General features: G+C 53.9%; 2 protein-coding genes across 2 annotated transcripts; one reads left to right on the plus strand and one right to left on the minus strand.

The window, feature by feature from the left end:
* Positions 1-890: 890 nt before the first annotated feature.
* LOC146346457 (cytochrome P450 11B, mitochondrial-like) lies at positions 891-12,114 on the plus strand. Its single transcript, XM_084847930.1, has 9 exons — positions 891-1,150; positions 4,309-4,464; positions 5,758-5,957; positions 6,498-6,701; positions 7,549-7,703; positions 8,960-9,126; positions 10,288-10,366; positions 11,379-11,570; positions 12,001-12,114. The coding sequence occupies exons 1-9, from the start codon at positions 891-893 to the stop codon at positions 12,112-12,114; spliced, it is 1,527 nt and encodes a 508-aa protein (XP_084704056.1).
* Positions 12,115-13,578: 1,464 nt separating this feature from the next.
* On the minus strand, positions 13,579-25,405 carry LOC146346458 (TBC1 domain family member 20-like). Its single transcript, XM_084847931.1, has 8 exons — positions 25,288-25,405; positions 23,012-23,200; positions 21,472-21,552; positions 18,722-18,908; positions 17,400-17,501; positions 17,047-17,188; positions 16,262-16,446; positions 13,579-15,714 (listed from the first exon to the last, which is right to left on the minus strand). Exons 1-8 carry the CDS (start codon positions 25,355-25,357, stop codon positions 15,468-15,470), a joined length of 1,203 nt encoding a protein of 400 aa, XP_084704057.1. The 5' UTR covers positions 25,358-25,405; the 3' UTR covers positions 13,579-15,467.
* Positions 25,406-26,573: the final 1,168 nt, after the last annotated feature.

A 26,573-nucleotide genomic window follows, 5' to 3' on the forward strand; every position in this document is an offset into this window, starting at 1 on the left:
ACACTTGCTCACATTGACTCAATGCCCATTTTCCCCAGCTTGGAGAGATCCTTTTGGAGCCCTTTGCAATCCCTTTTTGTTTTAAGCACCCTAAATAATTTGGTGTCCTGTCAGGTTCTCTGCTCAATAAGGAATGAGAGTGGAGGTCAAGGCTGAGTTAACACAAATCCTTTATTCATGCATGAAGGTTGGCTGCCAACAAAGGGGAAACAACAACCTCCTTCCAGAACAACACATTCATATACTTGAGGAAAAACCGGCCCGAGGACCAATCACAGTATATCACTATATATGGCATCTAATATCCGTTATTCACAGCAGTTTCTTAATCATGATTATTCTAAATTAGGACTGCTTTATTGCAAAGCTTTTACAGACTCAATTAGCAAAGTTAGCAAAGCAACAGTTGGCAAAGTGAGCAAATATGTTCCAGGAAACGTCTGGCACATTACAGAAGCATCCCAAGTTTCTTTTCTTAGGTTCCCCTTTTCTTAAGGCCTGTTGCTGGGGTGCATCTGACCCTTGCTCTTAGTTACAGCAGACAAGCTGAAAATGATCTTTTAGCAAAATAAAAATGATTCTTATCAGTCCTCTGCAAACTTGGCCACCTCACTGCTCAGCTTGACTCTGGACCATCTATGAACAAGGTGAAAAGCTCCAGTCCCATCAGAGATCTTGGAGGAGCCCACTGTTTACATCCTCCCATTGCAAGAATTGCCCTTTATTCCCCCTGCTGCTCAGAGGAGATGTGCTTGGGTGCATGTCCTTGGCTGGGGGAGTTCCCATGGGGATATAAGAGCCATCACTCTCCTTCTGAAGAGAGGCCTTGGAGAGGGACCAGCAGAGCCAGGTGCCTGTGGGGACACTCTGGCAGCAGCAGAGGAGGGGAGATGGCAGCCTGCAGCAGGCTGAGCCCCAGGTCTGCTCACTGCAGCATTTCCCGCTCCTTCTGGTCAGGGCAGCCCTGCCACTCGGTAGCCCCAGCTGTGGCTACTAGGCTGGACTCCTCCAAGGTGCTGCCATTTGAGGCCATTCCGCGCAGCAGCCGCAATGCCTGGGTCAACCTCTACCGGTTCTGGAGGAGCAACAGCTTCCAGAACCTCCACCACATCGTGCAAAGGAACTTTCAAAACCTGGGACCCATCTACAGGTGAGTTTCTCTCCCTGCCCCCCGCCACCGGCTCCCCACCGCCTCCTTATCTCTTGCCTTGCAGTGCCCCTGGCTGGCTTCAGGGATTACCCAGCAGTTCATTTTGCTCCCATCCAGACTCTGGTTTGGCTTGGCCAGAGCTCCCAAAGAGTTATGCCGCGTGGCTTGGTATGCTCACTTGACACAGCTGTGCTGTGCACGTGCTCTCTCCTTATGGCACAGCATGACCTGAGCTGCATGGGTCGATCTGTGTGGAGCTCTGTGTGCGTGCGTGCGTGCGTCCCATCTCTAGGACAGAGGGTTGGCCTGGATGGCCTAGTGTTCCCTAGGATTTAATCTGAGAGATGGATGGCTCTGGAGGTCATGGGCCTGCGCTGTGGGGCAAGGGCACACCGCAAGTGCCCTCTGTGCCATTTGTACTCAGTGTGAGGCAGTGGAAGACCTTGGTCCCATAGCAACAGGGCTGCCCCAAGACATTGTGTTGTCTGAGATGGGAAACCCAGATGGCGCCCCCAAAGCATGAGCGCGGGGTGTTTCCAGACAAGGCTCTTGCTGAGCAGGCCCCCTGCCTCATTCGCGGAATTTCATGGGGGTCCAGACGGGCTCCTCTTCATCTTGCAACTGTCCCGTGGTTTCCCACTGCTTCTTCCATCCTTTTTCTTGCCATGGAAAGTCATTATTGAAGGAAAGACAGAATAGCTGCACAATTTATTTATGTATTTACACAATTTACATACCATTCTATGCCCAATAAAATATTTGAGCGTTGAACAGCAAAAGGAAAATAATAATAATAATAATAATAATAATAATAATAATACATTGAAACCCTTAAAATCAGATTGCCCTTTGATTGTTAGCACTAGGGCCCCACTATGGCCTCACCATCTGAAAGCGCCCTTGGAGCACAAGCTGACAGAAAATTAAATTTTCCTGTGCAAACACCCAAATGTGTGTGTGTGTGTGTGTGTGTGTGTGTGTGTAGACTGGAATGTCAGTCTTGTGGAAGGAAAAGGCGTGGAGGAGGGAGGACACTTTGGACTGGGTAAAAGAAACCAGAGTGGGAATGCCTGGAGGAAGTCAGTAGACAATCTCTGGATGTCTCTAGTAAGCACAGTAAATTGGGCCACATGGGCCAAATTCAGCTGCCTGGGAGGCTAAGAAGCCATATAAACACTTGGGAGCACACCGTGAGTCCCCTGTTTTGAGGGAGAGGTGTATCGAGGTCCTGTTTTCATATTTTTCTAGTAGTTGGGGTGTCTTGGGTTATGCATGTGCTGCATTTCAAGGGTTTGCTCACCAGGAAACATCCCAACAATTTTGATACTCCCCATGTGCCAGTCAGTCCATGCCAGTCTCTGTTCGCATAACAGGGGTTGGTCATGTGCAATATTGCTCATACAAACATATAAATTGATGCACATTTTAAAAATCTAGACAGATTTTAGTAGTGAGCAGTTAAAAATATATATCCATTTACATAGTTAGATATGGACTAGACTTGAAGAATAGCCACTGCACCCCAGCCCAAGTGTGTGATTTGAGTCAAGGGGTTCATCACAACTTGGCTCCCAAGTCTGCTTTTGGTTTTAGGTCTCCACCTCAGAAAATATGAAGTGGAAAGCTGACCGATTTGCACTGGTGTCTCTTCTAAAGAACTTCCTCCCAGAAGGGGAGTCGTGGTAGATGTAGCAAAGCCAATACAAATCCTTGTGGTGCCACAAGATTTGCTGGGGAACGTGGGCAGGAGGGGCTGTTGCGCCCCTGTCCTGCTTGTGGGTTCCCTGCCCTTGGGGCATCTGGCTGGCTGCAGTGGGACAGAATGCTGTACTAGACAGGCCTTTGGCCTGGTCCAGCTTCCGGGCTCTTCTTGGCTCTTCAGGTGCTTCCCTCTTTCTCATAAAGGACAGTTCGTTAGTCCTCAACGGCACGTTTCTCCCACCATGCTCCAGTAGAACATTCTTTGCTTTATCCTGCTCCAGGCTGCTCCACCATGTCAGAGATCAGTACCACCAGCTATGTAGGCAAAGATGACAGAGCAGCATGTCAGAAGAACTAATCTCTAATCAGGTTTGGCAGCCTGGATGGAACCAAAATTACCCTTCTTCTCCTTCATCTTCAGGTCACTAATGAAATGCTTTGCTAAAATCCAGCTCAGCAAAATTCCTCTGGATTCCATTCATTTGAAATAAATAAAGGGTTGTTTATCTGAGAAAATGTTGCCCTGATTGTGCTCTGAAAAAACTCAAATAATAAAAACAATAGAAAAAGAAATAAAATGCCATTGATAATGAGCACAATAACAATAACACCACCAGCAGCAATAAATTGACAGTACATCAGTCAGGAGAAAAGAAAAGCATCAGTAAAAACAAAGATCAGCTGAAAAAAGGAATTGGCCACAAACAAAAGCTTCCAAAAAGAAAAATCCAGCAGTCATCAGCTCCCACCAAGGCTTCCCTATAAAGGTGACATTTAACAAGGCAGCACCAGGAGACTATGATGGGGCCAGGTGAGCATCCCTGGGGAGGCTCCTTCATTATTTCAGATAACTTAACCCATGGCCATTGAAGCAGCTTATACGTTCTACAGTAGGTTCCAAAACCCATTGATGTGGCTTGCACAATCATGGGGTGGTTAATAAGCCACGGTTAATAACCCTAGAACAGCCCAGGGGCAACAAGCCACCCTGGCTGGGTTCGCAAGACACGACAAGCCATGCTGCTGAGGGTAATTATGCTAATCCCCCTAGCATGCAACTATCACATGGTGGGGGAAATAAGCTACAGTGGCTTATTTCCCCCGCTGCAATCATGCAAACATATGTATATGGGGGGGGGGGTCATTGTGCCTGAGGAGGCCTCTGTGTGAGGTAGAGAATTTCTCAAGTGTGTGTGTGTGTGTGTGTGTGAGAGAGAGAGAGAGAGGGAGGGAGAGGGAGAGGGAGAGGGAGAGGGAGAGATTGAGGGAGAGAGAGAGGGAGAGGAATTTTCCATTTAGCATGATTGCACTGTTTTCAAGGCAGAGGCTCAGCAGTCCAACTTGTTCCAACTTGTTCCTACCGCTGAATCGCGGCATCAGGCCGAGGCCATGTGGGGCAGGGAGCAGTGGCCTATGGGGTGTGCATATCAAGGGTCTGGCTCTGTCCGCTTTGGCAGGGAGACAGTGGGCACCTACGACACCATCAATGTGTTCCTGCCGCATGACGCTGCCCAGCTCTTCCAGACAGAAGGGAGCTTCCCGCGCCGAATGGGCCTTGACGCATGGCTCGCCCACCGCACACTACGGAACCACAAATGTGGCATCTTCCTATCGTAAGTGGGGATGAATAGGGCAGGGGGGGCTGCCAATCATGGCCACATCCTCAGTTCACTCCAGTTTAAGGGGAGGGGCCACTGCTAGATGGTATAACGTGCTTTGGACCTAGGAGGTCCTGATCCCAGATAGCTCCAGTTAGAGGGTCCTCTCTGCTGGGGAGCTCCCTGGAGAGCTGTGATCAGGGCATGTCTGGTTGACCAAGGGGCAGACATGGCATTCCTATGTATTATTTGCAGGAGGGGAGGGAAGGGGTGCTGATATCTCCATGAGAGATGATGTGCTTTGCGTGCAGAAGGTCACAGCTCAGTCTCTGCTTAGAACAGGGGCAAGGGACATTTTTCGGCCTGAGGGCCACATCCCCTTGTGGGTCACCTTCCAGGGACCACCTTCCAGTGGTGGCTGCGGCCAAAGCCCCCCCCACAACACACGTGTCTGTCCGTCCGTCAGTCCATCCATCCACACAGCCGTCATGAAGCCTTACGGGAAGCAGAGATGGCCCCACAATCCGACTCAGCGCAAGACCCTTCCTCGTAGCCATCTCTCTGTAGGAACTGCCCATCAATTAAACATGTGTTGAGTAACGCTTGACCTCAGCCTTCCTCACCGGGAGGGGGGGCTCTCCAAATGTGTTGGACTACAACTCCCAGGACATGCTGGGAGTTGTAGTCAGGACATGCTGGCTGGGGTGGTGGAAACTGCAGTCGAACAAACTTGGGGGGGGGCAGCTTGGGGCAGGCTGGTCTGTTTTAAGCAATTGTTTGGGGTGGGTGTGGCTTTTGCTTTTTTAGAATTGCCTATTACCAGAACCTCAACAGAAGGGCTTCTCTGAGGGCACTGGATGCCATGGGATCGACTTCGCATTTCCTAAATAGATGCTCCTCTCACCCCTTGATAGGAGGAGAGGTCACTTTTAATATGTTCTTTTTCATTCCATCCTGCAGTAACATAGCAGAACTCCAAATTGTTCCAAAAATTGGACAAGATTGTCCTTGAATCTCAGTCCCTCTGCTTCGAAATGGTCTTCACTGATCAAGCCACTAAAGGTTTCATTGATTAACATTAGTAGGGAGCAGGAAGAAAGGAAGGGGAGACTGAGGTTTGAAGCCGAAGTGGCTCTGGGGAAGGGGCTGGATTGAGCGGGGGTGCTAAGAAGGGGAGCAGGGACAACCAAGGATGTTTCAGTGGCCAATGGTGGGTGAGGTGACCTCATCAGAATTGAAGCGAAGAGCTGTGGGTTACACCTTCTGGCCCACCCAGCATCTCCCTCACCAGAGGGTCTTGCCCTGCAGGAATGGGGAGGAGTGGCGTTCGGACCGGATAGTCCTCAACAGGGAGGTGATTAGTCCTGTGGGTACCCGGAAGTTCCTGCCCTTCCTGAACACCATCGCGGAGGATTTCGTTGACTTCATGCACCGGCAGATGAGGAAAAACACGCGGCGCTCGCTCACCGTTGACATCTATCATGACCTCTTCTGCTACTCAATGGAAGGTACGAGGCAGTCCTGAGATGGGCTCCCCCCCAGCATCATTTTGCCCAGCTCTTCACGACCGCCCCCCCCCCACATCTAAAATCTCTCAGTCCAGCAAGTGGAAGCTGCTTCTCCCTGCAGCTCTGGCGTCTTTCCCACGCGTGCCATGGGGCTTGGGAGAGGGAGAGAAGGGCCTGTTCAGTGGCCCTGTCCTGCTGCTAGTGCCCTCCATCAGGAAGGAACCTGGAGCCAGGTGCAGGGGAAGGCCCCAGAGCCATGCGGCTTCTGTCACCTGCCCAGTCACAAACCCGAACACACTAGATGTGACACAACGTGTGGCATTGCATTTAATGGGCAGGGGTGCCTCAGAGGTGTAAATCAGCCTCCCCCAGCCCGGTGCCTCCAGATATGTTGGGCTGCATTGTGCTAGGCTGAGGACTGTGGGAGTTGCAGTCCAACACATCTGGAGAGCAGCAGGTCGGGGGAGGCTGCTCTGTGCGCCCCTCCCCCCTGCTTGGAATCCCCCCTCACTGACGCCTGCTGCCCTCCTTGACCCACAGCCAGCAGCTACGCCTTGTACGGGCAGCGGCTGGGCCTGCTGGAGGAGAGCCCCAAGCCGGAGTCGCAGGAGTTCATCCGTGCGATCGAGAGGATGCTGAAGACAACCCTCCCCATGATCTTCATCTCGCCAGGTCTCATGCGCTACGTGAACAAGAAGCTGTGGCAAGAGCACATGGACTCCTGGGACATCATCTTTAAGCAGGGTCAGCCCTGCAGCCATCCCTCCCTGGGAGAAGTGGGCAGGGGGGCCATGGGCGGCGCATCCCCGCTCCCGCCAGGACACAGCAGGACTCCTGGGCTGCCACATGCTCTGGAGAGTAAACAAACGCGCCCCAAGAGGCCACACTGTGGAGCGCTGGGCATCTAGCTCGTGTGAGGTTACACCCAAGAGCGAAATGTCCTGGCTCCTGCTGCATGTGCTGGGGAGGGGGTGACAGTGGGGCGTGGCCAGAGGTGGCTGGCTGGTGAATGAGGCCCCGCAGGTTCCGCCGGAGGGCAGGGCCCCTCGGGAGATCCCACTGCCTTTGTCTGCACTAAGACTTTGCCAGAATCCCAGAACGCAGAAGGAGGTGAGCAGGTGCACATGAGCCATGGTTGGCTGGGGATGCTGGGACTGGTGGCGCAACACAGCAGGAGGGCACCGGGTGGCGGGAGGCTGCTTCAGAGCGCCTGGGGCTGGCCACGCACGGCCCTCCCTCCCCCGGGACATGTGTGCGCTGCCTAGGCCCGTCCTGGGCACACTCTTCTCCCTGCAGGGGGAGGCACATGGGACTCTGCTTGAGGTTGCCAGCCACTGCATGGGGAAGTGGGGATGTGCCTCTGTTTTGCGCCCTCCCCAAGCTCTCCCAGCTGCTCAGCTGCCGCTCTCTGGGCCACTTCGCCTTCCCCCCTTCAGTAGCAGCCACAGCCTTGGCATTCGGGGGTCTGGGCAGGCCATGCTCTTGGGTGCCCTGCAGCGGCAGGAGGTGGGCCTGGCTCTCAGGGTGAGGGGCCCCCATTGTGCTGCAGCCGGGGTGGGTGTTTCTCACTCCTGTGTGCTTGCTTCTTCAGCTGACAAGTGCATCCAGCACATACACCAGGAGTTCTGTGTGGCCCAGCCCCCCAAGTATTCCGGGATCATGGCCGAGCTGCTTCTGCAGGAGGAGATGCCCTTGGAGTCCATCAAGGCCAATATGGTAGAGTTGATGGCTGGTGGGGTAGAGACGGTGAGTGTGCCGCGGTTCTGCTTGCCTGGTGGGTGAAATGGGTGCCCAGAGAGCAGGCGCTGGGGGTTGCCTGCCCAGAACACAGCGCTGCCCTTGACAAGGACTCTTAAGTGCATGGGAGGGCCTCAGGCTGCAGCCCTAAACACACGCGCTAGAGAGACAGCCCAAGGAACACACTCCTGAGCAAACAGGCAGAGCATCCTGCTGTCAGATGGCTACCAGCCAGGCAGCCAGGCTTATCCATCATCATCATCTTCGTCATTATTATTATTTACATTTCTATACCACCTCATAGCTGAGGCTCTCCAGGCAGTTGACAAAGATTAAAAACATTAAAATACAGTACACAAAGTTCTAAAAGCCATTTACATCAAATGAACGAATAGCATACGTGGAGAGAACATCTAGTACACACACAGCCAGTTCCTCCACAATTTGTGGGCCTTGTGCAGCCTTCCCAACCTGGCGCCCCCCAGATATGTTGGACTACAACTTCTAGCATCCCCCAGCCAGCCATGCTGTCTTGGGGATGCTTGGAGTTGTAGTTCAACACATCTGGGGGGTGCCAGGTTGGGAAGGCTGTGCTAGCTGGCGCTCATAGCAGCAGCTCTAGGGTTCGATGAAAGGGGCCACGGAGGCCATGGAGCCCCTGCCCCTGCTCAGTGCAGGAATCCAGCCGAAAGTGCCCCTGACAGATGGCTGCCCAGTCTCTGCTTGGATACCTCAAGGGACAGAGAGCCCTCCACCTCCCTGACAACAACAACCCCTGTCTTTTAAGTGTTTTTTTTTTTAATGAACATTGTCCAGAATTCCATGAGCTACCAAACCTAGGACAGAAGCTTGCTTCTGCCACTTGGTTGCCACCCTTGCTTCCAAGAGCTACTTTCACAAGTTCAGGAAAGCCAGGGTCTGTATTTGGAAAATGAGGGATAAGCACCGTCCAGCCTGATGGGCACACACTCTGGTTTGAAAGACTTCTTGCACCAGGGAAACTGCTGTTTGCGAACATTCTCATAGCAGCAGGTTTCCCCAAGGCATCCTGGGAATTGTGGACCCAACAGAGAAATCTGAGCATTAAAACTGGTTCTGCAGAGAAACCATGACAATCAAACTGGCCTAAATGTGACATATAGACTTCCTACCTGAGTAACACCCCACTATTTAGTGGGCCTCCCACGAAAGAGTGTGAGCTCTGAGCAGCTGCCGCGCTGTTGCTGGTGGTACTCGATTGGATCTCTCGCACTCTGTGCCCCCAGACCGCCACGCCGCTGATGTTCACCCTCTTTGAGCTGGCCCGCAACCCACAGGTCCAGGCAGCCATTCGGGCAGAGATCAAGGGTGCGGAGGCCCAAGGGGCCAGGGAGCTCTCCAAGGTGCTGAATGGCATGCCGCTACTCAAGGGAGCGATCAAGGAGACGTTGAGGTAAGGGAGAGGCGAGGCGAGGCGGGGCGAGGTGGGGCTGGGCGGGGCTAGGTCACAGGGAACCCCAGGCAGCAGGGAGCACCACAAACCTGGAAGCCAAGCTCTGTGGATGCCGCCAGCTCCTTCTTGGCTTGAAAGGATGGGGAGCCCAAATGTGTGCCCAGATGTCCATGCAGCGGTCAATAGCCTTTGCACAGCACAACATGGAGGAGGAGAGGTGACACTTCAGGTGGGGCTGGGGGAAGCTGGACTCAGACACTATAGGCCCTCCCCTTTCCTAAGGTGGCCCATCATACCCAGGCTGCCACCCCCAGCAAACTCAGACCACCACCCCACCCCTTTTCATAGTCTTTGCTCTGCAAAACCAGACTGCAACCCAGAGTGCACCTTCCTGCCAACCAGTCAGGCTGTGGGGGAATCCTGGACTGGACAGGAGAGGCACGCCCTTGCATTGCCGTGGAAAGGCCTTTGCGGATTCCACATCAGCCGCTCCTCCTGCTTGGCCCTAAAACCCAGAGCTGGCTTTGGGATGCTGACTCCGCTTCCATCTTTGCCCAAATGGAGCTTGTCACCTTGCCACCCTTTGCTTGCAGAATCTGTCACCACTCTAAACTGGATCTCCTGCCTGTTTGGTCCGGAGGCTTACTGAACCCAGATATTTACCCTGAAATGATTGAAACATGTGCTGATAAAAGACACGGGATAAAAAGTGCTTCAGAACTGATCCGCCTTTTGCAGCCTTTTGCTCCTGAGAGCATCTTCCTTCCTGCAGCTGCCTTTCACAATTCCCTAGAACCAGCCCTGAATTTATGTTGTGCTCCAGTTTTGTCCCTGAATTGGCCCTCAGTACCCTCACTGCCCACTGTAGCAACTTCTCTCCACTCCTGGCACCGGAGGCGAGGCCCACTCCAGGCTGCATGTTGGGGGCTGTGTGGGCGCATCTGAATCCCAGAGCCACATTTCAAACAGATGGAGAAATGGTCTGTGTTGGGGTTAACAGGTTTTCTGAACTGAGAGCCATCCGTAGTCTCCTACGGCACTACAGGCGCATTGCTCTTTGCTCCAGAAGAGCGAGCCGCGGGTGCCCCTCTTCCACTTCCTTCAGCCAGCAGGAGCGTGAGAAGCAGGCCTTCATCTGCCCCTGGCATTTTTCTCTTGCAGGCTGTACCCTGTGGGGATCAGTGTGCAGCGCTACCCAGCGCAAGACACGGTGCTCCAGAATTACTGCGTGCCAGCTGGGGTGAGTGTTCCCACCTCTGCTCATCTCCCCACCGCCAAGAGTCCCAGGGGGCTGTGATGGTGTCTGCTGTGCCTTGGCCCATACAGTCCTGGCCCTTGCAGAGGGGCTGTAGCTCAGTGTTGGAGCACATGGCTTGCATGCCCCAGGCTCAATCCCCGGCCTCGCCAGGTAGAAACAGGATCAGGGGCCAGGCAGTGGGGAAGAGCTCTGCACGAGGCTGAGGCGAGCCATGGCCAGTTGCAGGAGGCCTGGCCAGGCTTGGGGAGTTTCTTAGGTGCCTCTGGCTTGGGAAGGATTGCCTGGTGGGATTGGCTTAGGCCCTCAAAGAAAACAAAGCACCCAGCTGGCCCTGGCTGCTTGATAGTCCCTTCACCTCCACCATGATCCAGAATGCTCCCCACTGGTCTGACTTGCTTGGCAGTTCACCACCTGCACAGGTATCTCATGGAAGGAGCTGCCCCCATTTTGTTTATGTCTGTATGTAAAGTATTTGCATGCCATCCCTCACCTGCCCCGCAGACTCCCAGGGCAGCTAACAATCCAACAGTAAAGGAAGACAGCCCCTGCCCACAGGCTGACAATCTGAAAAGACATGACACACAAGGAAAAATGGATGGGGAGGGAGAAGGAAAGAATGGGATTTTCAGCAGGGCAGATGGAACAGCCCTGCTTCTCCTCTTTTCTCCAGGGACGGGGGGAGAAGCGGTCCAGCTGGAGCAGGCCCTAATGTTCCCTCTGTGAGATGACTGTGCAGGTGGTAAGATGCCAAGCAAGTCAGATCAACACGGGGGGGGGGTGCATGCTTGCGGTGAATGCTGAATAGCTGGGGGCAACTGGGGGCTTTGCACCGAGGGACACTGTTAGAGGCAATGGAAAGCCAATGGAGAGAAAACAGGTGCGCTGCCACCTTTGCAACAGCCATGGCTTACAGCCTGGCCGGTCAGCCCCTGGCCTGCCACCATGGCCGCTGTCTCCGATGACCCCCCTTGGGACCGTGCGTCTTCCCTCACAGACCTTGTGCGAGCTGTCCCTCTACGCCATGGGCCGGAGCCCGGAGGTGTTCAGTGATCCAGAGCGCTACGACCCGACACGCTGGCTTGGCAAACAGGACAACAGCTTCAAGGCGCTGGCCTTTGGCTTCGGGGCACGGCAGTGCATTGGGCGGCGCCTGGCTGAGATGGTGATGCATCTCTTCCTCGTGCACGTGAGTCGGGGCGCAGGCTGGGAAGCGCCAGCGGGTGTGCAGGCAAGGGCGAGATCCCAGTGCCCGGCAGGCCATTCCAGTGCGCTCGGTGTGTGCCACATCCTGCAGTCAAATGAGGTGTTGCGAGCAAAGCAGCCCGCCTAGCTGTGTGCAGCGTGGGCAGCTTGATGGGAACATCGGCCCAGCGGGTGGCTGCTGTGGGAAAGGCATGTTCCTCGGTGGGGACCATCGGGAAAGGCATCGGAAACAAAAGTGCCAAGGCCCTACTGTCCTTGCCCAAATCTAGGTCATGCGCCCCTTACTGAAATATGAGTTTTCAAAGGCAAGGCTGTTGAGAGGGAGGGGCCCCTACCAGCATCCATGTGAGGGACCCAGCCAACGAGGCTGAGGTTGCAGCTATCAGTCTGACATCTGCTGTGTATTCTTTCAGGTCCTACGCAACTTCAAGGTTGACACCGTCTCCCAGGCAGACATCAAGACAGTCTATGGCTTCATCCTCTTGCCAGAGAAGGCCCCTTTGCTCACCTTCCGGCCCCTCGACTAGGGAGACTAACAGCACTGCCCCATCCTTCCCTTCCTCCTGCAGATGGACTGGGCGAGGCAAGGCACAGCACACATCCCTCTTTAAGACAGCAGCCGTTCTGACCCACCCCATTCCCTTTGCCTCCATCCAGTGTATGCAAAGGCAGTTTCCTCCCCTGCTCTGGCTCTACCAGATGTTCCTTCTGGCACTCACTATATGGCTTTGTTGCAACTGTACCATATGACTGGTTGAATATTGCAAGGCAGAGTAAAACTTGGGCACCTGGAGAAAGCAGCCAGTAACAGATGCCCGCTTGCCTGCCACGAGCTCGTTTTCTGTATGGCAGAAGGGCACGATTTAACGGGATGTGGTGTTCTAGCACACTTCCATGCGGCTTGGGCAGAAAAATATCCCAGAGGATTGTGCCTGTCTTGCACACTTCTTACTCAGTTGTCATAGGGGGTGCCTGACTCCCCCCCGCCTCCACGTGCCAGTGGGAAGATGCTTCTTCTGCACCCAGCAAGTACACAAAGTGCCGCTTGAGTGCTTGTGGAGTATGGTTGCAGGCCAACTAGTACCTAGACCAGCCTTCCCCAACCTGGTGCCCTCCAGGTGTGTTGGACTACAATTCCTAGCATCCCCCAGTCAGCATGATCTATGCTGACCTCTATCAGCATGGCGAAGAGCGAAATTTATTGTGCTTGTTACATTTATATCCCACCTTTCCTCCAAGGAGCCCAAGGGGCATACATGATCCTCCTTTTATCCTCACAACAACCCTGTGAGGTAGACTAGGCTGAGAGTCAGCGACTGATCCAAAGTCACCTAGGATATATACATTTATATCCTAATTTTATATTATTTATTCTTAATGGAGCTAATGCTCCAGTTAAAAACTCAATGACAAAATACAGACACCCTAAACAAATCAATCACAAATAAACCTCACAATTAAGTTTACAGGCACGACTGCACTCCTACGGGAGTATGACCCACTGAACTCAGTGGCACTTACTTCTTACCAGAGGTTCAGCTTGTAAAACACATTGAGCTTTACCCAAAGACCTTCAGCCAGGAGAAATGCAACCGCTTAGCTTTTAATTAAAAATGCAAACCTTCTTACGATGAAGTGGTATCATTAAAACTTCTAGCATGAAGTAGGAACCCCATCAAAGTATCCAACCTCCCTAGATTATCTGACTTTCTCCACGCTAATATCTCAGAAAACAATAGTAAAACATGAAAGCCTCCTTATCGCCTCATTCACTTATCAGAGCAACAAGGGTCCATGAATAACTGAAGCCCTCCGGCAGATGACATAATCATAATCACTCCTGCTCTGAAAAAATCCCAGAGCTGCCTTCCTGTGTTCCCCCTCCACTACACCACTGGTGCAGACACCATTACTTACTGGGTGGGCGCTCATCAAAGTCTTCCAAGGAAGAGAGGGGCATAGTAATGTTAATCAAACACACAGGCCCAGGAATAGATCAAAAATATTTATTTTCTGTAATAAAGCTTCCCTTTGTTTTTAACAAAATATCCTTGAACCCAATTTGGGTTCTCTTGTCCCCAAGGCAAGAAATGTGACTAGGTGGGGTGGAAGGGACAACCATCTTTAGCAGGGGAGAGGCTGGACTCCCATCCCCCAGGACTTACTATACACCACTCCAGTCTGCAACGGTAGAAGAAGAGATTGGGGATGGGATGGGATGGGATGGGATGGGGGAAGCAACCAGCCCAGCAGCTAGTCAAGGAGGGGCACTCCCACCTTGGGCAAAAGCAGGATACAAGAGTTATAAATGTGTAATAAATAAATACGAGGACTTCTTTTTCACTGGCATCAGTTAGTCTGTTTGGCTGATCAGGGCCAGCCACATTTATGGCCCAAGTGAGCAATCATGCCAAGGGTTTCTGTGCATGAAAATTCAACCAAGCTGCCAGGAGCCCAGTTACAACTACGGTAGCCGTGGCAGAGTTCACAGGAGCCAAAGGGCCACAATTAGACCTTCTTAGAATTCAGGAACATAACCATGAACACATGCAGGCTTGTAATTCTGGTTGCAACAAAGAATTCAAAGCTGGTTTTTCAAAGCATATTCTAGTTGGCTTAGACAACAAATATATTGTTACTGTTTATTTTGGTTATATGGCTGTGTGCCTGTTGTCATTTTTTCCCTAGTAAACCACTGATAAAGAACTCCTGGGTTTTCTTTGTCAAGCAGAGGTTCTGTCCTGGCTCTCCCAGGCCTTGCCCAACCATGAGTAGCACACCATTATATGGCTACAGCAGCCTTCCCTGAGCTGGTGCCCTCTAGAAGTGTTGCGCTAGAACTCCCAGCATGCCCCAGCCAGCCAGTGGCTGTCTGGGGCATGCTCAGAGTTGTAAGCCAACACTTCTGGTGGGTGCCAGGCTGGGCTACAACATATTGAAAGTCTCACTGCTTGAAATGGCCAAGGAGAGACAGACTGCCAAGGTGGTCAGAGTCAATATCCCAGGGAAGAGGAGGCAGAAGCAGAGGGGAAAGCGACAACCACTTTTATGCAGTTCAGAGGATGTGGAATGAGGCACAGGCTGCCTGAGATGAAAGACCATCTAACTCAAGATGGGCTACACAGACTGGCAGTGGTGCTCCAGGCACGGGTCTTCCCCAGGAATCCCGGCCCGACTGGAGACGCTGTCAGGGCTTGAACCTAGGACCTCCTGGGTGAAAAACAGGTGCTCTACCAGAGATACAGCTCTTCCTCAGGCTCTTTTCCATGCTCCTGGTTTCCCGCTCCTAAGTACCTGCCTTACACAGACAGCTTGCTCCCTTTCCAGCAGGAGCCAAGGGTCCCCACGCTTCTCCACCCGAGCTTCCTACCTGGGCCACGTGCAATTTGCTCCCACTAAGCTAGCCCAAGATGAGTTCCCAAGGGAGCTGCCCAGTGGACACAGGCTTTGGGCAGGAAAGCACAGGCCCTTCCTGGCAGCATTCAGAGAAGCAGTCCATTGCTTGCAGTCCACATGAAGATTGTCAGACATGCAGGGAAGAGGGAAGGCAGTGGGAGCTGAGGTCTGAAGCTGCGGGCAGCTGCAGCTCCTTGGCACACAAGAAGCTTCTTCCACAGGCAGAAACTCTCAGGTGCTCTGCAATGTATATGCAGCAGGCTGACATTTTTCACTCCCCCAACAGCAGCAACTGGCTACTGGCCTGTGTTTTGGCTACCTCTTGCCCTTCTGAGCATTCTAGGAGATCTGGAGTCTTAAGATCACACCAGAGGATCCTAGATTTGGAAGGGGCCTTGGGGGCCATTACTCCCCCCCGTCCCGCTGCCCAACACAGGAAATCCAAAATGAGAGCACCCCCAGCTGATCCTCCAGTGCCACGGTGCTAGAAGAGCTGCAGGAGGAATTCGGGGGCCCACTCCAAGGCAGTTTGAGTGACAGCCAGCGCAGCGGCCCCCAGGGTAGCTGTAATCCCCCAGACCGCTGCCTTCACCAAGGGGCTGTGTTCTGCTGGGGGAAGGAGCCCCCCTGCGTTGCTGGGGGTTAAGTGCAGTTGCTGCTGGCGCAGGACGGCATCCGGGCGCTGGCATGAAGCAGCCTGCTGGAACTCTGAGAAAGAGCCAATGGTGATGCTGGAGGAGGAGGAGAGAGAAAGGATGAATGAGCAAAAAACCTCAGAGCCTGGCAGGTGCGACTCTCACTATACATTCACCCAGGTCCAGGGCTAGACCACTTCACACCTCCGCAGACTACATCTCCCAGCATGCAATTCTGTGCTCTGACTACAGGTTGCTCACTATCTGCCAAGACCCAGTGCCTCCAGAAATCACACATTTAGATTTGGGCAAAGGGGCTGGCTTCACATTAAAATACTGTAGCTCTGTCTAGTCCTTGCTTTAAGCCTTTTTCCACCCCCATTTTTGGCAAAGTCTCGTCTTGTGGTCCTTCCTGTTCTGCCAGCACTGCATGAAGCCCTTCTCCACTCTACTGGCTGCATGGAACAGAGGAAAGGCAGCATGCAGCGTTGCAGCCAATGCAACAGAGAAGTCCTTCGCTGGGAGGACGCCAAGGTAAATGGGAGGGAGGCTGAAGGCCAGGACCTCGGGCCAGCAGGGGACACGCGCACACGTGGGGATCACACCTCCCCCCCTCGCAAAGCCCTGTGCTGACCCCACTCGCCTCTTGTGGTGCTGAAAGGCTGCCTGCTCGGCTAGCTCCGTGTGCGGGAGACGCTGGAAGAGCTGCTGGGCTCGTACTATGAGAGTCTCGTAAGGCAGGTCTTGGGGAATCCGGGACAGGAGCTGGTGGATGCTGGGCATGTCGCAGTCACAGGCCAGCACCTCCTCTTCACGGAAGAGGACAATCTGGGTCAGCAGGGGAGGGGCGAGAAAAAGGGCACAGATGACTGGCACCTCTCCACTGGTCTCGGCTCTCCCCTCTGCCTGCTGCTGCCCCAGCCAAGCAAGGACCCTGCAGGCACTCGCTCTCTTGTCCAATGTCTGACTCTCCTTTTTTCAGAACGCATGAAGAATCAGAGCGCTGGACTTCCTAGCACAGGATTGTCTGCACCAGCCTCGCGCAACCTGGCGCCCTCCAGATGTGTTGGACTACAACCCCATCATCCCCAGCCACCATGTGGGAGTTGTAGTCCAACACATCTGGAGGGCGCCAGGTTGCAGGAGGCTAGTCTACACTGACTGGCAGCAGTGGCTCCCCAGGGTTCCAGACAGGAGCCTTTCTTCCCAGCCCTGCCCAGAGGGTGACCCTGGGATGTCCTTTACAAGACAAAATGCTCTGGATTCTGAATTGGGAGGCCAACCTCCGCAGGGATCACAGCCATGAAGCCACACACAGCTGCACCAAGGAGCCCTAAGCAAGCACGGAATGGCAGCAGGGGCGAGGGGCAGGGAACTCCCCTACAGCCCCCATAGCGTAACAGGCCCAGTGCCTTACAGCCGACGTACCGCAGCGGCGAAGTACACAGCCATGAGCGGGTGGGAGGCCAGGAAGAAGTCATAGAGGCGCAAGATGTGGTGGAAGTTGGCGAGGACGTGGCCATACCAGGTGATCAGCCAGCTCAGGGCGAAGACTGTCCCCACTTCAGCTCTGCAACCAAAGGTTTAGCCACTAATGAGAAGCCCCGGAACCTCATTGTGCCAGGACCCGCCCTCACCCAAGACGGCTGCTGCCGCTCCTCAAAGGCATCAGTTCCCTTGGTACTACTGCAGCCTGACCGATCTTCATCCTTCAGCCTTCCCAGCCTACACCTGACTGCGAGCACACGCCTAGACCCCCCCCCCCACAGGACAACAGGTACCTTTGCATGAAGGCGTGGAGCCGAGGGCTCTCCCGCTGCAGGATGGGCATGAGGTAGTTGAGGATGTGCTTGGTGCTGTCCATGGTGGGGTCCATGAAGTCCCTAGAAGAGGGAGTGGAGCTGGGAGGGTGCTCTCTATTGTCCTCGGCAGAGAAGACGCGCCCCACAGAAAACTTCATCACATGCAGGTTGGTGCAGGCTGGCAACTGGTGCCAAGTCAGCATGTACCAACTAATGCATCTGACCCACCTAGAAGGGGATCAGTTCAGACTTGCAGGGTCTACTTGAGGTTTTCACTAGTACCCCAAGCTCCACCAAGTGGAACCAGGTGCCAAACAGTGGCTCAGGAAGGTGGATGCAGAATTGCAAAAGAAGTTCCCTCTGAACATATGCTCGGCCCAGAAATTAGTTTTTGCCACACCAGATCTGGAACTCACACACAAATCCTTTCACACACAAATCAGCTCCTATTTTTCCCCTGCAGGCTAACTGAGGAGGGGAAAACGGCCTTTTGTTTTCACTCCTGTTAACCCATTAGGAGCCAGACATTTTTGCTGATTTCCGCAAATCACCCAGAGATCTACCAATAGCTCCTGCTCTGCCTTCTGCCTGCCCTGACCTAGAATATAAAACCATCATTCTGAGTCAACCCCAAGGGTCCCTCTACCTGGGAAGTCTTTTGAGGGCAATCTGCCAGAAGCCCCAGGGAAACGCAATAACAGGGCATGAGTCATGTGCAGGGCATTCCCATTCATTCTTCCACTGGTCGAAGGTTGTCTCTCTTTGGACAAGGAAGGTGTGCTCCTGGCTACCAGGGCTACAAGCTATCCAAATGTTAACTACCAATCCTCCATGTATTACACCTTATCTTTTGGACAATCCTTTGATGCTCTATCGAGTGCTAGGGCCCAAGAGTGTGAAATTAAGCCTTCAAAGTCTGGAGGCAACATAAGGCAGCTACCCTTCTTGCAAGCTTTCTAGGGGCATCTGGCTAGCATTATTGGAAACCATCTTGGAGTGGCAGTTTTGGACCAAATGGGCTTTGGTCTCCCCCAAGAAAGGGAGACTGACAGGGCTGCCCTGATATCCTTGAGGTATAGATGAATTCCCCACTGAGTGAAGAAGGGCTATGCTTCTAAGGGCCAGAACAACGATCTGAAGGTATGTGATGCAGCAACCACACTGAAGCTAAGCAGATGTGGTCAGTGCCTGGATGGGAGACCCTTTGGGTACGCTGCCTTGCGCTCCCCCCCGCCCCCCCGCAATCACCCTTCCCTATGACAATGCAGGTTCCAGGTCCTAGCTCAGTTCCAGTGGCATACCTGAGGTGAAGGGTAGAGAGCCTCTCCAGCAGAGCAATGGCCATGCGCTCGCCTGAGACCAGCAGCAGCGTCACGGCAATGTCGTGGTAACCTTGGTAGTAGTGCAGCTCAGGGTGTGCCCTCAGCACCTGCAGGATGACATCGATCAACTGCTCCTGCAGGATCTGGCGCTGCTCTTCATGCATACCTGTGCCGGGGGGGGGGGGAGGGGAGGAGAGGCCGTCACAGGCACAAACTGCACCGCTAGAGCGGTGCCCCCCTGCCCACCCCTACTGAACAGCCTCTAGGGCTGCTCAGCAGAACCCGGCCGCAATGCTATGGTTTCTAAAAAGAGGGGTGCTGGAGCTCATGGCCTGGAAGACCTGCTCTCAGCTGGAAGCCTCGATCCTGACTGCACAATTCCATTACATGTTGAATTGCTACACACTCTGCACATGCTCAGAGATGTGGCAGTGCTAGGTACTAGCTCTGAGGACTGGTCTAGGAGAGGAGGCTGTGCTGCTACAAAGGGGGACTTGGCCCCCGCACTTTGCTCTTTGTCCTGGCTGGGACCTTTCCGCCTCCCTACAAAGCCCCTCAGGGCTGGCGATGTAAATAACAGGAAAGCATCTTTTCAAGGACAGAGAGGCCCCATGGGAGCTCCTCCTATGGAGAAGTGGGGGGGGTACCTAGGGAGGCCAAGAACAATTGTAGAACGAGCCTCCCTCCTGCTGGACTAAGATACAGTAACAAGAGAGCCTTAACTGGTCAAAACCCTTCACGACCAAAGAGGACTGCCCTCACGACCGCCCCGCGAAGGTCATGCAGCCATCCTTCTTACAGTCCGATCCTTCCCCAGGCTCGACTCCCCTCACCCCCACTCCCCAACTTGGGCAAACTCCCACAAGCCCCACCCCCCTCACTGCACTGCAGAAAAATAGCTGGGTTCCAGTCGCTGGCTTGCGTTGCTTAGCAACCACACCAGGCCTGCTCCGACTCCTTCAGGCGTGAACAACTGCTAAGTGCGGCCCACCGAGCCAAACATGGCCCACCAGCAACACGAGAAGCATCCAGGGCTTTGCTGTCTGCATAGGACTGGCCTTGACAAGCCACGGCTGGAGACAGACTGTCCTCGGTTTGGTGGGTCACGGGTTGCACGGGCCTTGCACTGCCAGATTCCCCGAGTGGCACCAGGATCAACCACGAAGGACAGGAGGGGAAGGGATTTGTACCTCTGGAGGCAGAAATGGGGTGGGGTGGGGCACAATGGGGAGAAGGGCTTGAAGCAAGCCACAACAGGGCAGGAAAGGACAAGACCCGGGGCTGGGCAATGGTAGCTTCCAGTGTCAGATGGTTCCCCTGAAGAAACACGGAATGGCAGAGCAAAGGGACACAGTAGAAAGGAAGAAAGAAAAGGCTAAGCAGGATGGTTTGGACTGAGATGTGGCACCCTCTGCCTAGTCTGCTGTGGCAAGGCAAGGGGCCATGAGTTGAGGCAGGGGGGCAGGGCATATGTGGCACAGGAAACCAAGCAGAGTAAGTCCCTCTCTCTACTCGTTTGCATGTTGCTTGGAGCAAGTTTGGGGTCCATCACACACTGTGAATTTCGATCCACAACTGGAGCAGTGCAGAGAAGTTGTGGGTCAGCTGCTTGTGACCCTAGGGTTGTAGTAGCAGATGTTTAAGGATACAGGCCATATAACCAGTGCTTGCATTCTAACAGCAGCAGTGCTGGGCATCAGGGCTATCTGGAAATCCTCCCCCCAAATCCTAGCATTGATGAACCTGGCTGAAATTACTCAGTGGTGATGGGGGAAACACTCTGCACATACTCAGAGGCACATTATTATTGTTCATGTGTTTCATGGTTGAGCCCTGGCATCAGAAAGATTCCACAGCTCAGCCCCTCTATGTCCAATCCTTAACACACGAGATTTACATTTGTTTGTTTTAAAAGAGGATATCCTTTGTTCCTATCGTCATTTGCTGTGTTCACAGAGCATTTGGTAATAAAAATCTAGCAGGCAGAATCAGAACAAATGATCAGATGTACAAGATAAAGGCCAACTGTCCCCTGCCCCAAACATAAATCTGGTTTGAGGTGAAGTAGCACTCCCAAATGATAAAATCAGGAATTCTTTCAATGGATAAAGGGAAAAAAATCATGAGATTTCGCTAAAAGGTTTAAATGGAATTTAACAACATGTGATCAGATTTAGATCTTTGGGGAATTAATCTCTCAAAGTGCAATAAAAAGGAAAATCCTAGAGAACTTAACACTAAAACAGGGTATAATTCCATTCGCTGCTAGGAGCTTATATCACAAACAATGCGTGGATTAAGTGAAACTCACAGCTCTGATGAGGATCATCAACCGCAGAGCTGTACACGTGCTTTCTGAACCTCTTCAGGTTTTTGTTCACATATTTGGTGCACGTCAGGAGTGGGGGGCTCTCCATGGCCTCCCCTGCCATCCCACTGATGACACTCATGAGTTCTCCAAGCGGAACTCAAAGGAAAACACATTCTAGGCACAACTACTACTGAGATGTGTGCCTGATCCAGGCACTGGGCTCTGCCCCTTGGCCTTTTCTGGAGACCACAGGAGGGACATCCCTTCACCAATCATGGCACACAGTTTGCTCTGAACAACATAGCAGTGCCTGCATCCTGTGGCAAATTCAAGGGGAATTTTGCCAGTGCTGCTCTGGAAACTCCATTGTGGCTCTTTTATGCTGCCCTTCTCCTTTCTTCCCTTCCCCTTTCCTCACCTGTGGGGAAGCGGCGAGTGGAGCGACACACATCCAGAAGGACCTGATTGTAATCCCTGTGGTTCTGACGCACTTCCTGGCCTGGGGGAGAAATAAGGAAATGGGCTGCAGTGGGAGGTTCACAAAAGGGGGATGGGAAGATGCGCAGCAATGGACACAGGCCCCTGCTGCCGCGCATGAACTCAAGAGGTCCATGCAAGACGCCTTGCTGTGGGGGCCCATTATGAATGGCCAAAAAGAGGATGTGCATCATCAACGGAAGAGGACAAAGGAGGATACAAATGTGCATACAAGTGGCATATGGTAATTTTTATGAATAGATGTAAAATTAGAAATTATTATTACAATTTAGATAGAAATAAAGCAAATCTCTCCATAGCGTGGAAGACTGTGTCCAGTTGCTAACTGTTGATGAGCAACAGTTCTTTATCTTTAAAACAGACTTGGGCTGGTCAGCCCTAACAAGGGTGGGCAGAAGGTAGATCTCCAGATGTTTTGGAGTCCCAAGAAGCCCCTGCCAGCAAGGCCAATGGTGAAGAGTGCTGGGAGCTGAAGTCCCAAACATCTGGAGATCTACTTTCTGCCCACCACTGAAACAGAGGACACTTTCAAATAGAGGCAATCCTGGGGGGGGACATGGCTAGCCTATCCCTTTATTTTCTTTCTTTATTGCATTTATACCCACTTTTTTTCCTCCTTAAGGAACCCAAGGCGGCATACATAATCCTCCTCCTCTCCATTTTAGCCTCACAACAACCACCCTGCTGTGAGGTAAGTTGGGCTGAGTCTGTGACTGGCCCAAAGTCACCCAGTGAGTTTCCATGGCTGAGTGGGGACTAGAACCCCAATCTGATCTCCCGACTCCCAGTCCAACACTTGAGCCCCTACACCACACTGGCTCTTTCCACACAGACCCCTCTCTCATGCCCAGTTTTCAGCTGTATCAGATAACCAGTGCCTTGATTTGCGATAGAAGGGCCACCGCCTAAAAAAAATAAAAACCCACTCTCCCAGCATGCATTGTGCCGGGTGGTCCTCCATAAAGGTGCCAAAAACCTCTCAATGACCCCCCCCCACCACATGTACACGTTTCTCTCAAATACCACAGTATGTCAGCAGCAACAGACCCCATGAACCCTAGTCCTCTTCCCACCCCAACTGCCTGGCAGAGGTCAAGAAGCACATTAGATTTCCACGGCTAAGTTTCACATTTAGATTCAGGCTAATACAAACACTAAAATTAACTATGCTGGACAGACTGCCACTCACCCTGGGACTAGACCAGCCTTCCTCAACCTGGTGCCCTCCAGATTTTCAGAGTACAGCTCCCAGGATCCTTGGCTATTGGCCATGCTGGCTGGGGCTGATGGGGGTTGTAGTCCAACACACCTGGAAGCCATCGGGTTTAGGAAGGCTGGTCTATCCAGATGAATGAAGCCCGTGTGCTGGGAACTACCGGATATGTGTTTGCCATCTTGGACAGGACTGGAAAAGGAGGTGCTTTGGGGGCAGTGAGTTCCTGGCCTGGAAGAAGTCATACCTGGCTTGGGGGGGAGGCTGTAGACATTCACACCCAGCAGTTTAGGCCACACCTTCCTACGGATCTCATCCGTAAGAAGACCCCCCTGGCTGAATGCTGCCCCCCGAAGGCTCTCCACATCTACAGGGTCTCTCGTGAGGGCTTGGTGGATCAGCAGCCGCTTCTGCTTCTTCTGTGACACAGGCAACTCTGCAGAAAGGAGGGGGTGGGGAACGTGGGGTCTGATGTCAAAGGCTGTGGCAAGGATCTCCCCCCCTTTAAAAAGTTGCAGGCAGAGGAACCACCCAGAGGTTGACCCCCAGCCAGCCGCAGCTCTTTAGCCACCGCGAGACTGCTCCTGGAGCCCTGGCTCCTCTGTCCTTCTGCTGTTGCTGTCACACACGCCTCTCCCCGCTCTGCCCTACAGTATATGCTGGGAGTTGTAGTCCAGCACATCCAGAGGAGACCAAGCCAGGGAGGGCCGGGCTAGAGGCATGACGATCCCCAGGCATCTGCCTCAGGAGGAATTTGTCGAAACAAGACAGCAAGATGCTGAGGGCACACAACGCATCTAGCGGCGTCCCCCAGGCGGTTCCTCTCTCGAGGAGGCCTCCTTCTCCATCTCTGCCTGCCAACACGAGCTCGAGGCCAGAATGTCAAGACCACGACCCCCACCATGTGTCATGGGCGCCTCCACACAGCTGCCCAACAGCGTCACAGCGCTTGCATCACCGGCTTCAAAGGGACAAGGGGCCTTGTGTGGCTTCCACAGCGCCTCACTGCACCACAATGCAAGCCAACCTCCAAGTTCACCCTGGCAACAAGGGCTCTGTAACAAGGAGATCCAAAACTGGAATTCAGGTGGATGCAGAAGCTAATGGGAAACAGCCAGCATGTGTAGTGGTTAGTGTCAGGCAAAGGTTGGGGAAACCCAGGTTCAAATCCCTGCTTAACCAGGAAGCTCACTGGATCAACCTGAGCCAGTCACAGCCTCTAACCTCCCTCACAGGGTTGTTGTGACGGCAGATACAATGGATGGGGCAGAACCATGGATGCTCCCTGTGCTCACTGGAGGAAGAGCATGACCTAAGCTGTGCAAAGGAAAATAATGGGATAAAGAGGGATCTCGGCTTCAGGGGCCAGTACAGCTGTCTAGATGCCATCCATCCATGCCTCATTAACACATGGCACTGTGCGTGTTTAGGGTTTTTTGGATAACAACAACATCCTACCAGATTGGACAAATTCCTAGAGAATAAAGCTATCAGTGGCTGCTAGTCCTGATGGCTATGGGCCACCTCCAGTACCAGAGGCAGTGAGCTTGTGTACACTGGTTGCCGGGGAGTGTGGGCGGGAGGGTGCTGTTGCGTTTGTGCCCTGCTTGTGGGTTCCTGGTCAACAGCTGGTTGGCCCCTGTGTGAGCAGAACACTGGACAGGATGGACCCTTGGCCTGATCCAGCCTCAGGGCTCTCCTGATGTTCTTGTGCTCTGCCTTGAGATAAGGATGGGATGGAGAAACCTCCTTCAGCCTGAGGGCCAACTTCAATTCTGGAGAAGTGGGGGTGGGGGCGGAGTCGTTCCACTGGTGGGTGGGGCCAACGGCGAAAGGGGCGGCGCCAAAACCAAAAAAAAAAGTTGCGCCTATGTAGCTTATGGGGCAGCCACGCTGTCTGGGCATGCTTGGCCTTGTCAGGCCTTTTTTCCGCCTAAACATGCACATAACTGCATCCCGACGCTCTCGCGCCTTCGGGGAGGCAGTTCAACTATTGAGAAAGGGGGAAGCTACACAAGAGCTGGAGAGCCACCAAACCACCGGTGTTCGGGGGGGGGGCTGGATTTGGCCCCCGGCCTGACGTGGCCTGCCCCCGGCACCAGGCCCCCGCCCCGCCCCTCCTCGGCGTGCGCAACCGCCCAGCAGCGCAAGCCTGGCCAGGCACCTCCGCCCGGAGAAGGGCGCGCTCTCGGGCCCACGGAGGGAGACGCGCGCAGGGTTGCCTAGCCCCAGCCCCGCAACGGGGGCCGAAACAGCAAGCCCAGGTGCGCCCCCCCCCCCGCTCGCTGCGAAGCGGAGCCTGGCGGGTGGAGCCCTGCCCGTCCTTCTTGCTGGGTCGCTCCTCTACGCCCGGAGGCGATGAGCGCCGCTGGTCGGTGATGGCGAGCCTGGACGGCTGCAAGCGGCGGCACCGACTGGACAGCTGAGCTGAGCTGAGCTGAGCGCCCCGGCCCCGGCCCCGGCCCCGGCCCCGGCGCAGGGCGAGGCGGCGGCAGCTCGGCCCCCGCGGCACCAGCCTCTCACCTCCTCTGCGGGCGGCGCCAGCGCTGCCCGGGCTCCGCTGCTGCTGGCCGCGTCTCCGGCTCACGCTCATCGCCCCGGCGGCCCCTGGCCTGGGCGGGGGAAGAAACCCTCGCCCCCGCCCTCCGTCCCTGCCGCCGTTCCTATTGGAGCAGCCGAGGCCGCCCGGGCGCTCCATTGGATCGCGGCCCCTTCCGTCTCAGCCGCTCTCGGCTCCTCGGGACTCGTGGCGCTGGCTGGCCGGCGCGCCTCCAGGCTTGACGTGCCGCGGCGGAGCGGCCGCGGCGCGGAGGAAGGCGGCCCGCGGAGGGCAGCGCGCGAGGGAAGGGCTCGCGGAGGGCAGGCCGCGCCGCGCCGCGCGACGCGACGGGACGGGACGGGACGGCCTCGTGGCGCACGGCGAAGCCGGGCTGGCTCGACGAGGGAGTTCGCGATGGCCGGAAGCCGCCCGCCTGCCCTGCTTGCCGCGGTGCTTCGGTGGCTCCGGAGCCACGCAAGCAGGTCTCCGGAGCGCCTTGCTTAAAAGCAGCCGCCCTGATCTCCTTACCTGCCTGAAGTGACACCGACACTGCCCCCCCGCCCCCAATCTTCTGATTTCGAAGGCTATGCAGGGCACAGTTTGCCAAACTGCAGAGGAGTCAAGACTGTGGCCCCCCTATGCTCCCTCCCAATAATTTCAGCACTGCCAACAACCTTGTGAAGCAGGTTAGGCTGAGGGGGTGACCAGCCCAAGGGGCTGAATGGGCGATTTGAACCCGGGTCTCCTCAGCCTGAGTCCAACAGTCTGTCACCTTTGCCCCCTTGGCATGTGATAGGCCTTCCCAATGTTAGACCTATGCCCACCTCCCTGCAAATTAAAGCCTTTTTGCCCTATTCTCTGCAGCTGGTTTGAACAATTCCTCTCCCTCTTTTTCTAACATCCATTTAAATATTTTCAATCTGTTCTTTCCATTTATTGTTGTTAATTTAGGCTAAATTAATTCAGCATTCCCTAGCTTGCTTTCTTGGCCTGAAATCCAATGCTACTTAAGAATATAAGCCCAAATGAACTTAGTGGCACTTAACTTCTGAATAAACATGCATAGGATCAGGCTTCTTTGATCATAAAACCATAGGGTTGGAAGGATCCAGATTTACTATGCTTAGGGTAGACCCACTGAAATCAATGAGACTTTTAAGGCTGCAATCCTACACACACTTTCCTGGGAGTAAGTCCCAGTGAACACAATGGGACTTACTTTTGAGTAGAAATGCATAGGATCGCATCGTTACTCATGACTTACTTGTCC

Source organism: Heloderma suspectum, chromosome 4, assembly GCF_057233095.1.
Source record: "Heloderma suspectum isolate Gila_16-S chromosome 4, 16-S_ref, whole genome shotgun sequence".
In the NCBI taxonomy this organism is placed as follows: Eukaryota; Metazoa; Chordata; class Lepidosauria; order Squamata; family Helodermatidae; genus Heloderma; species Heloderma suspectum.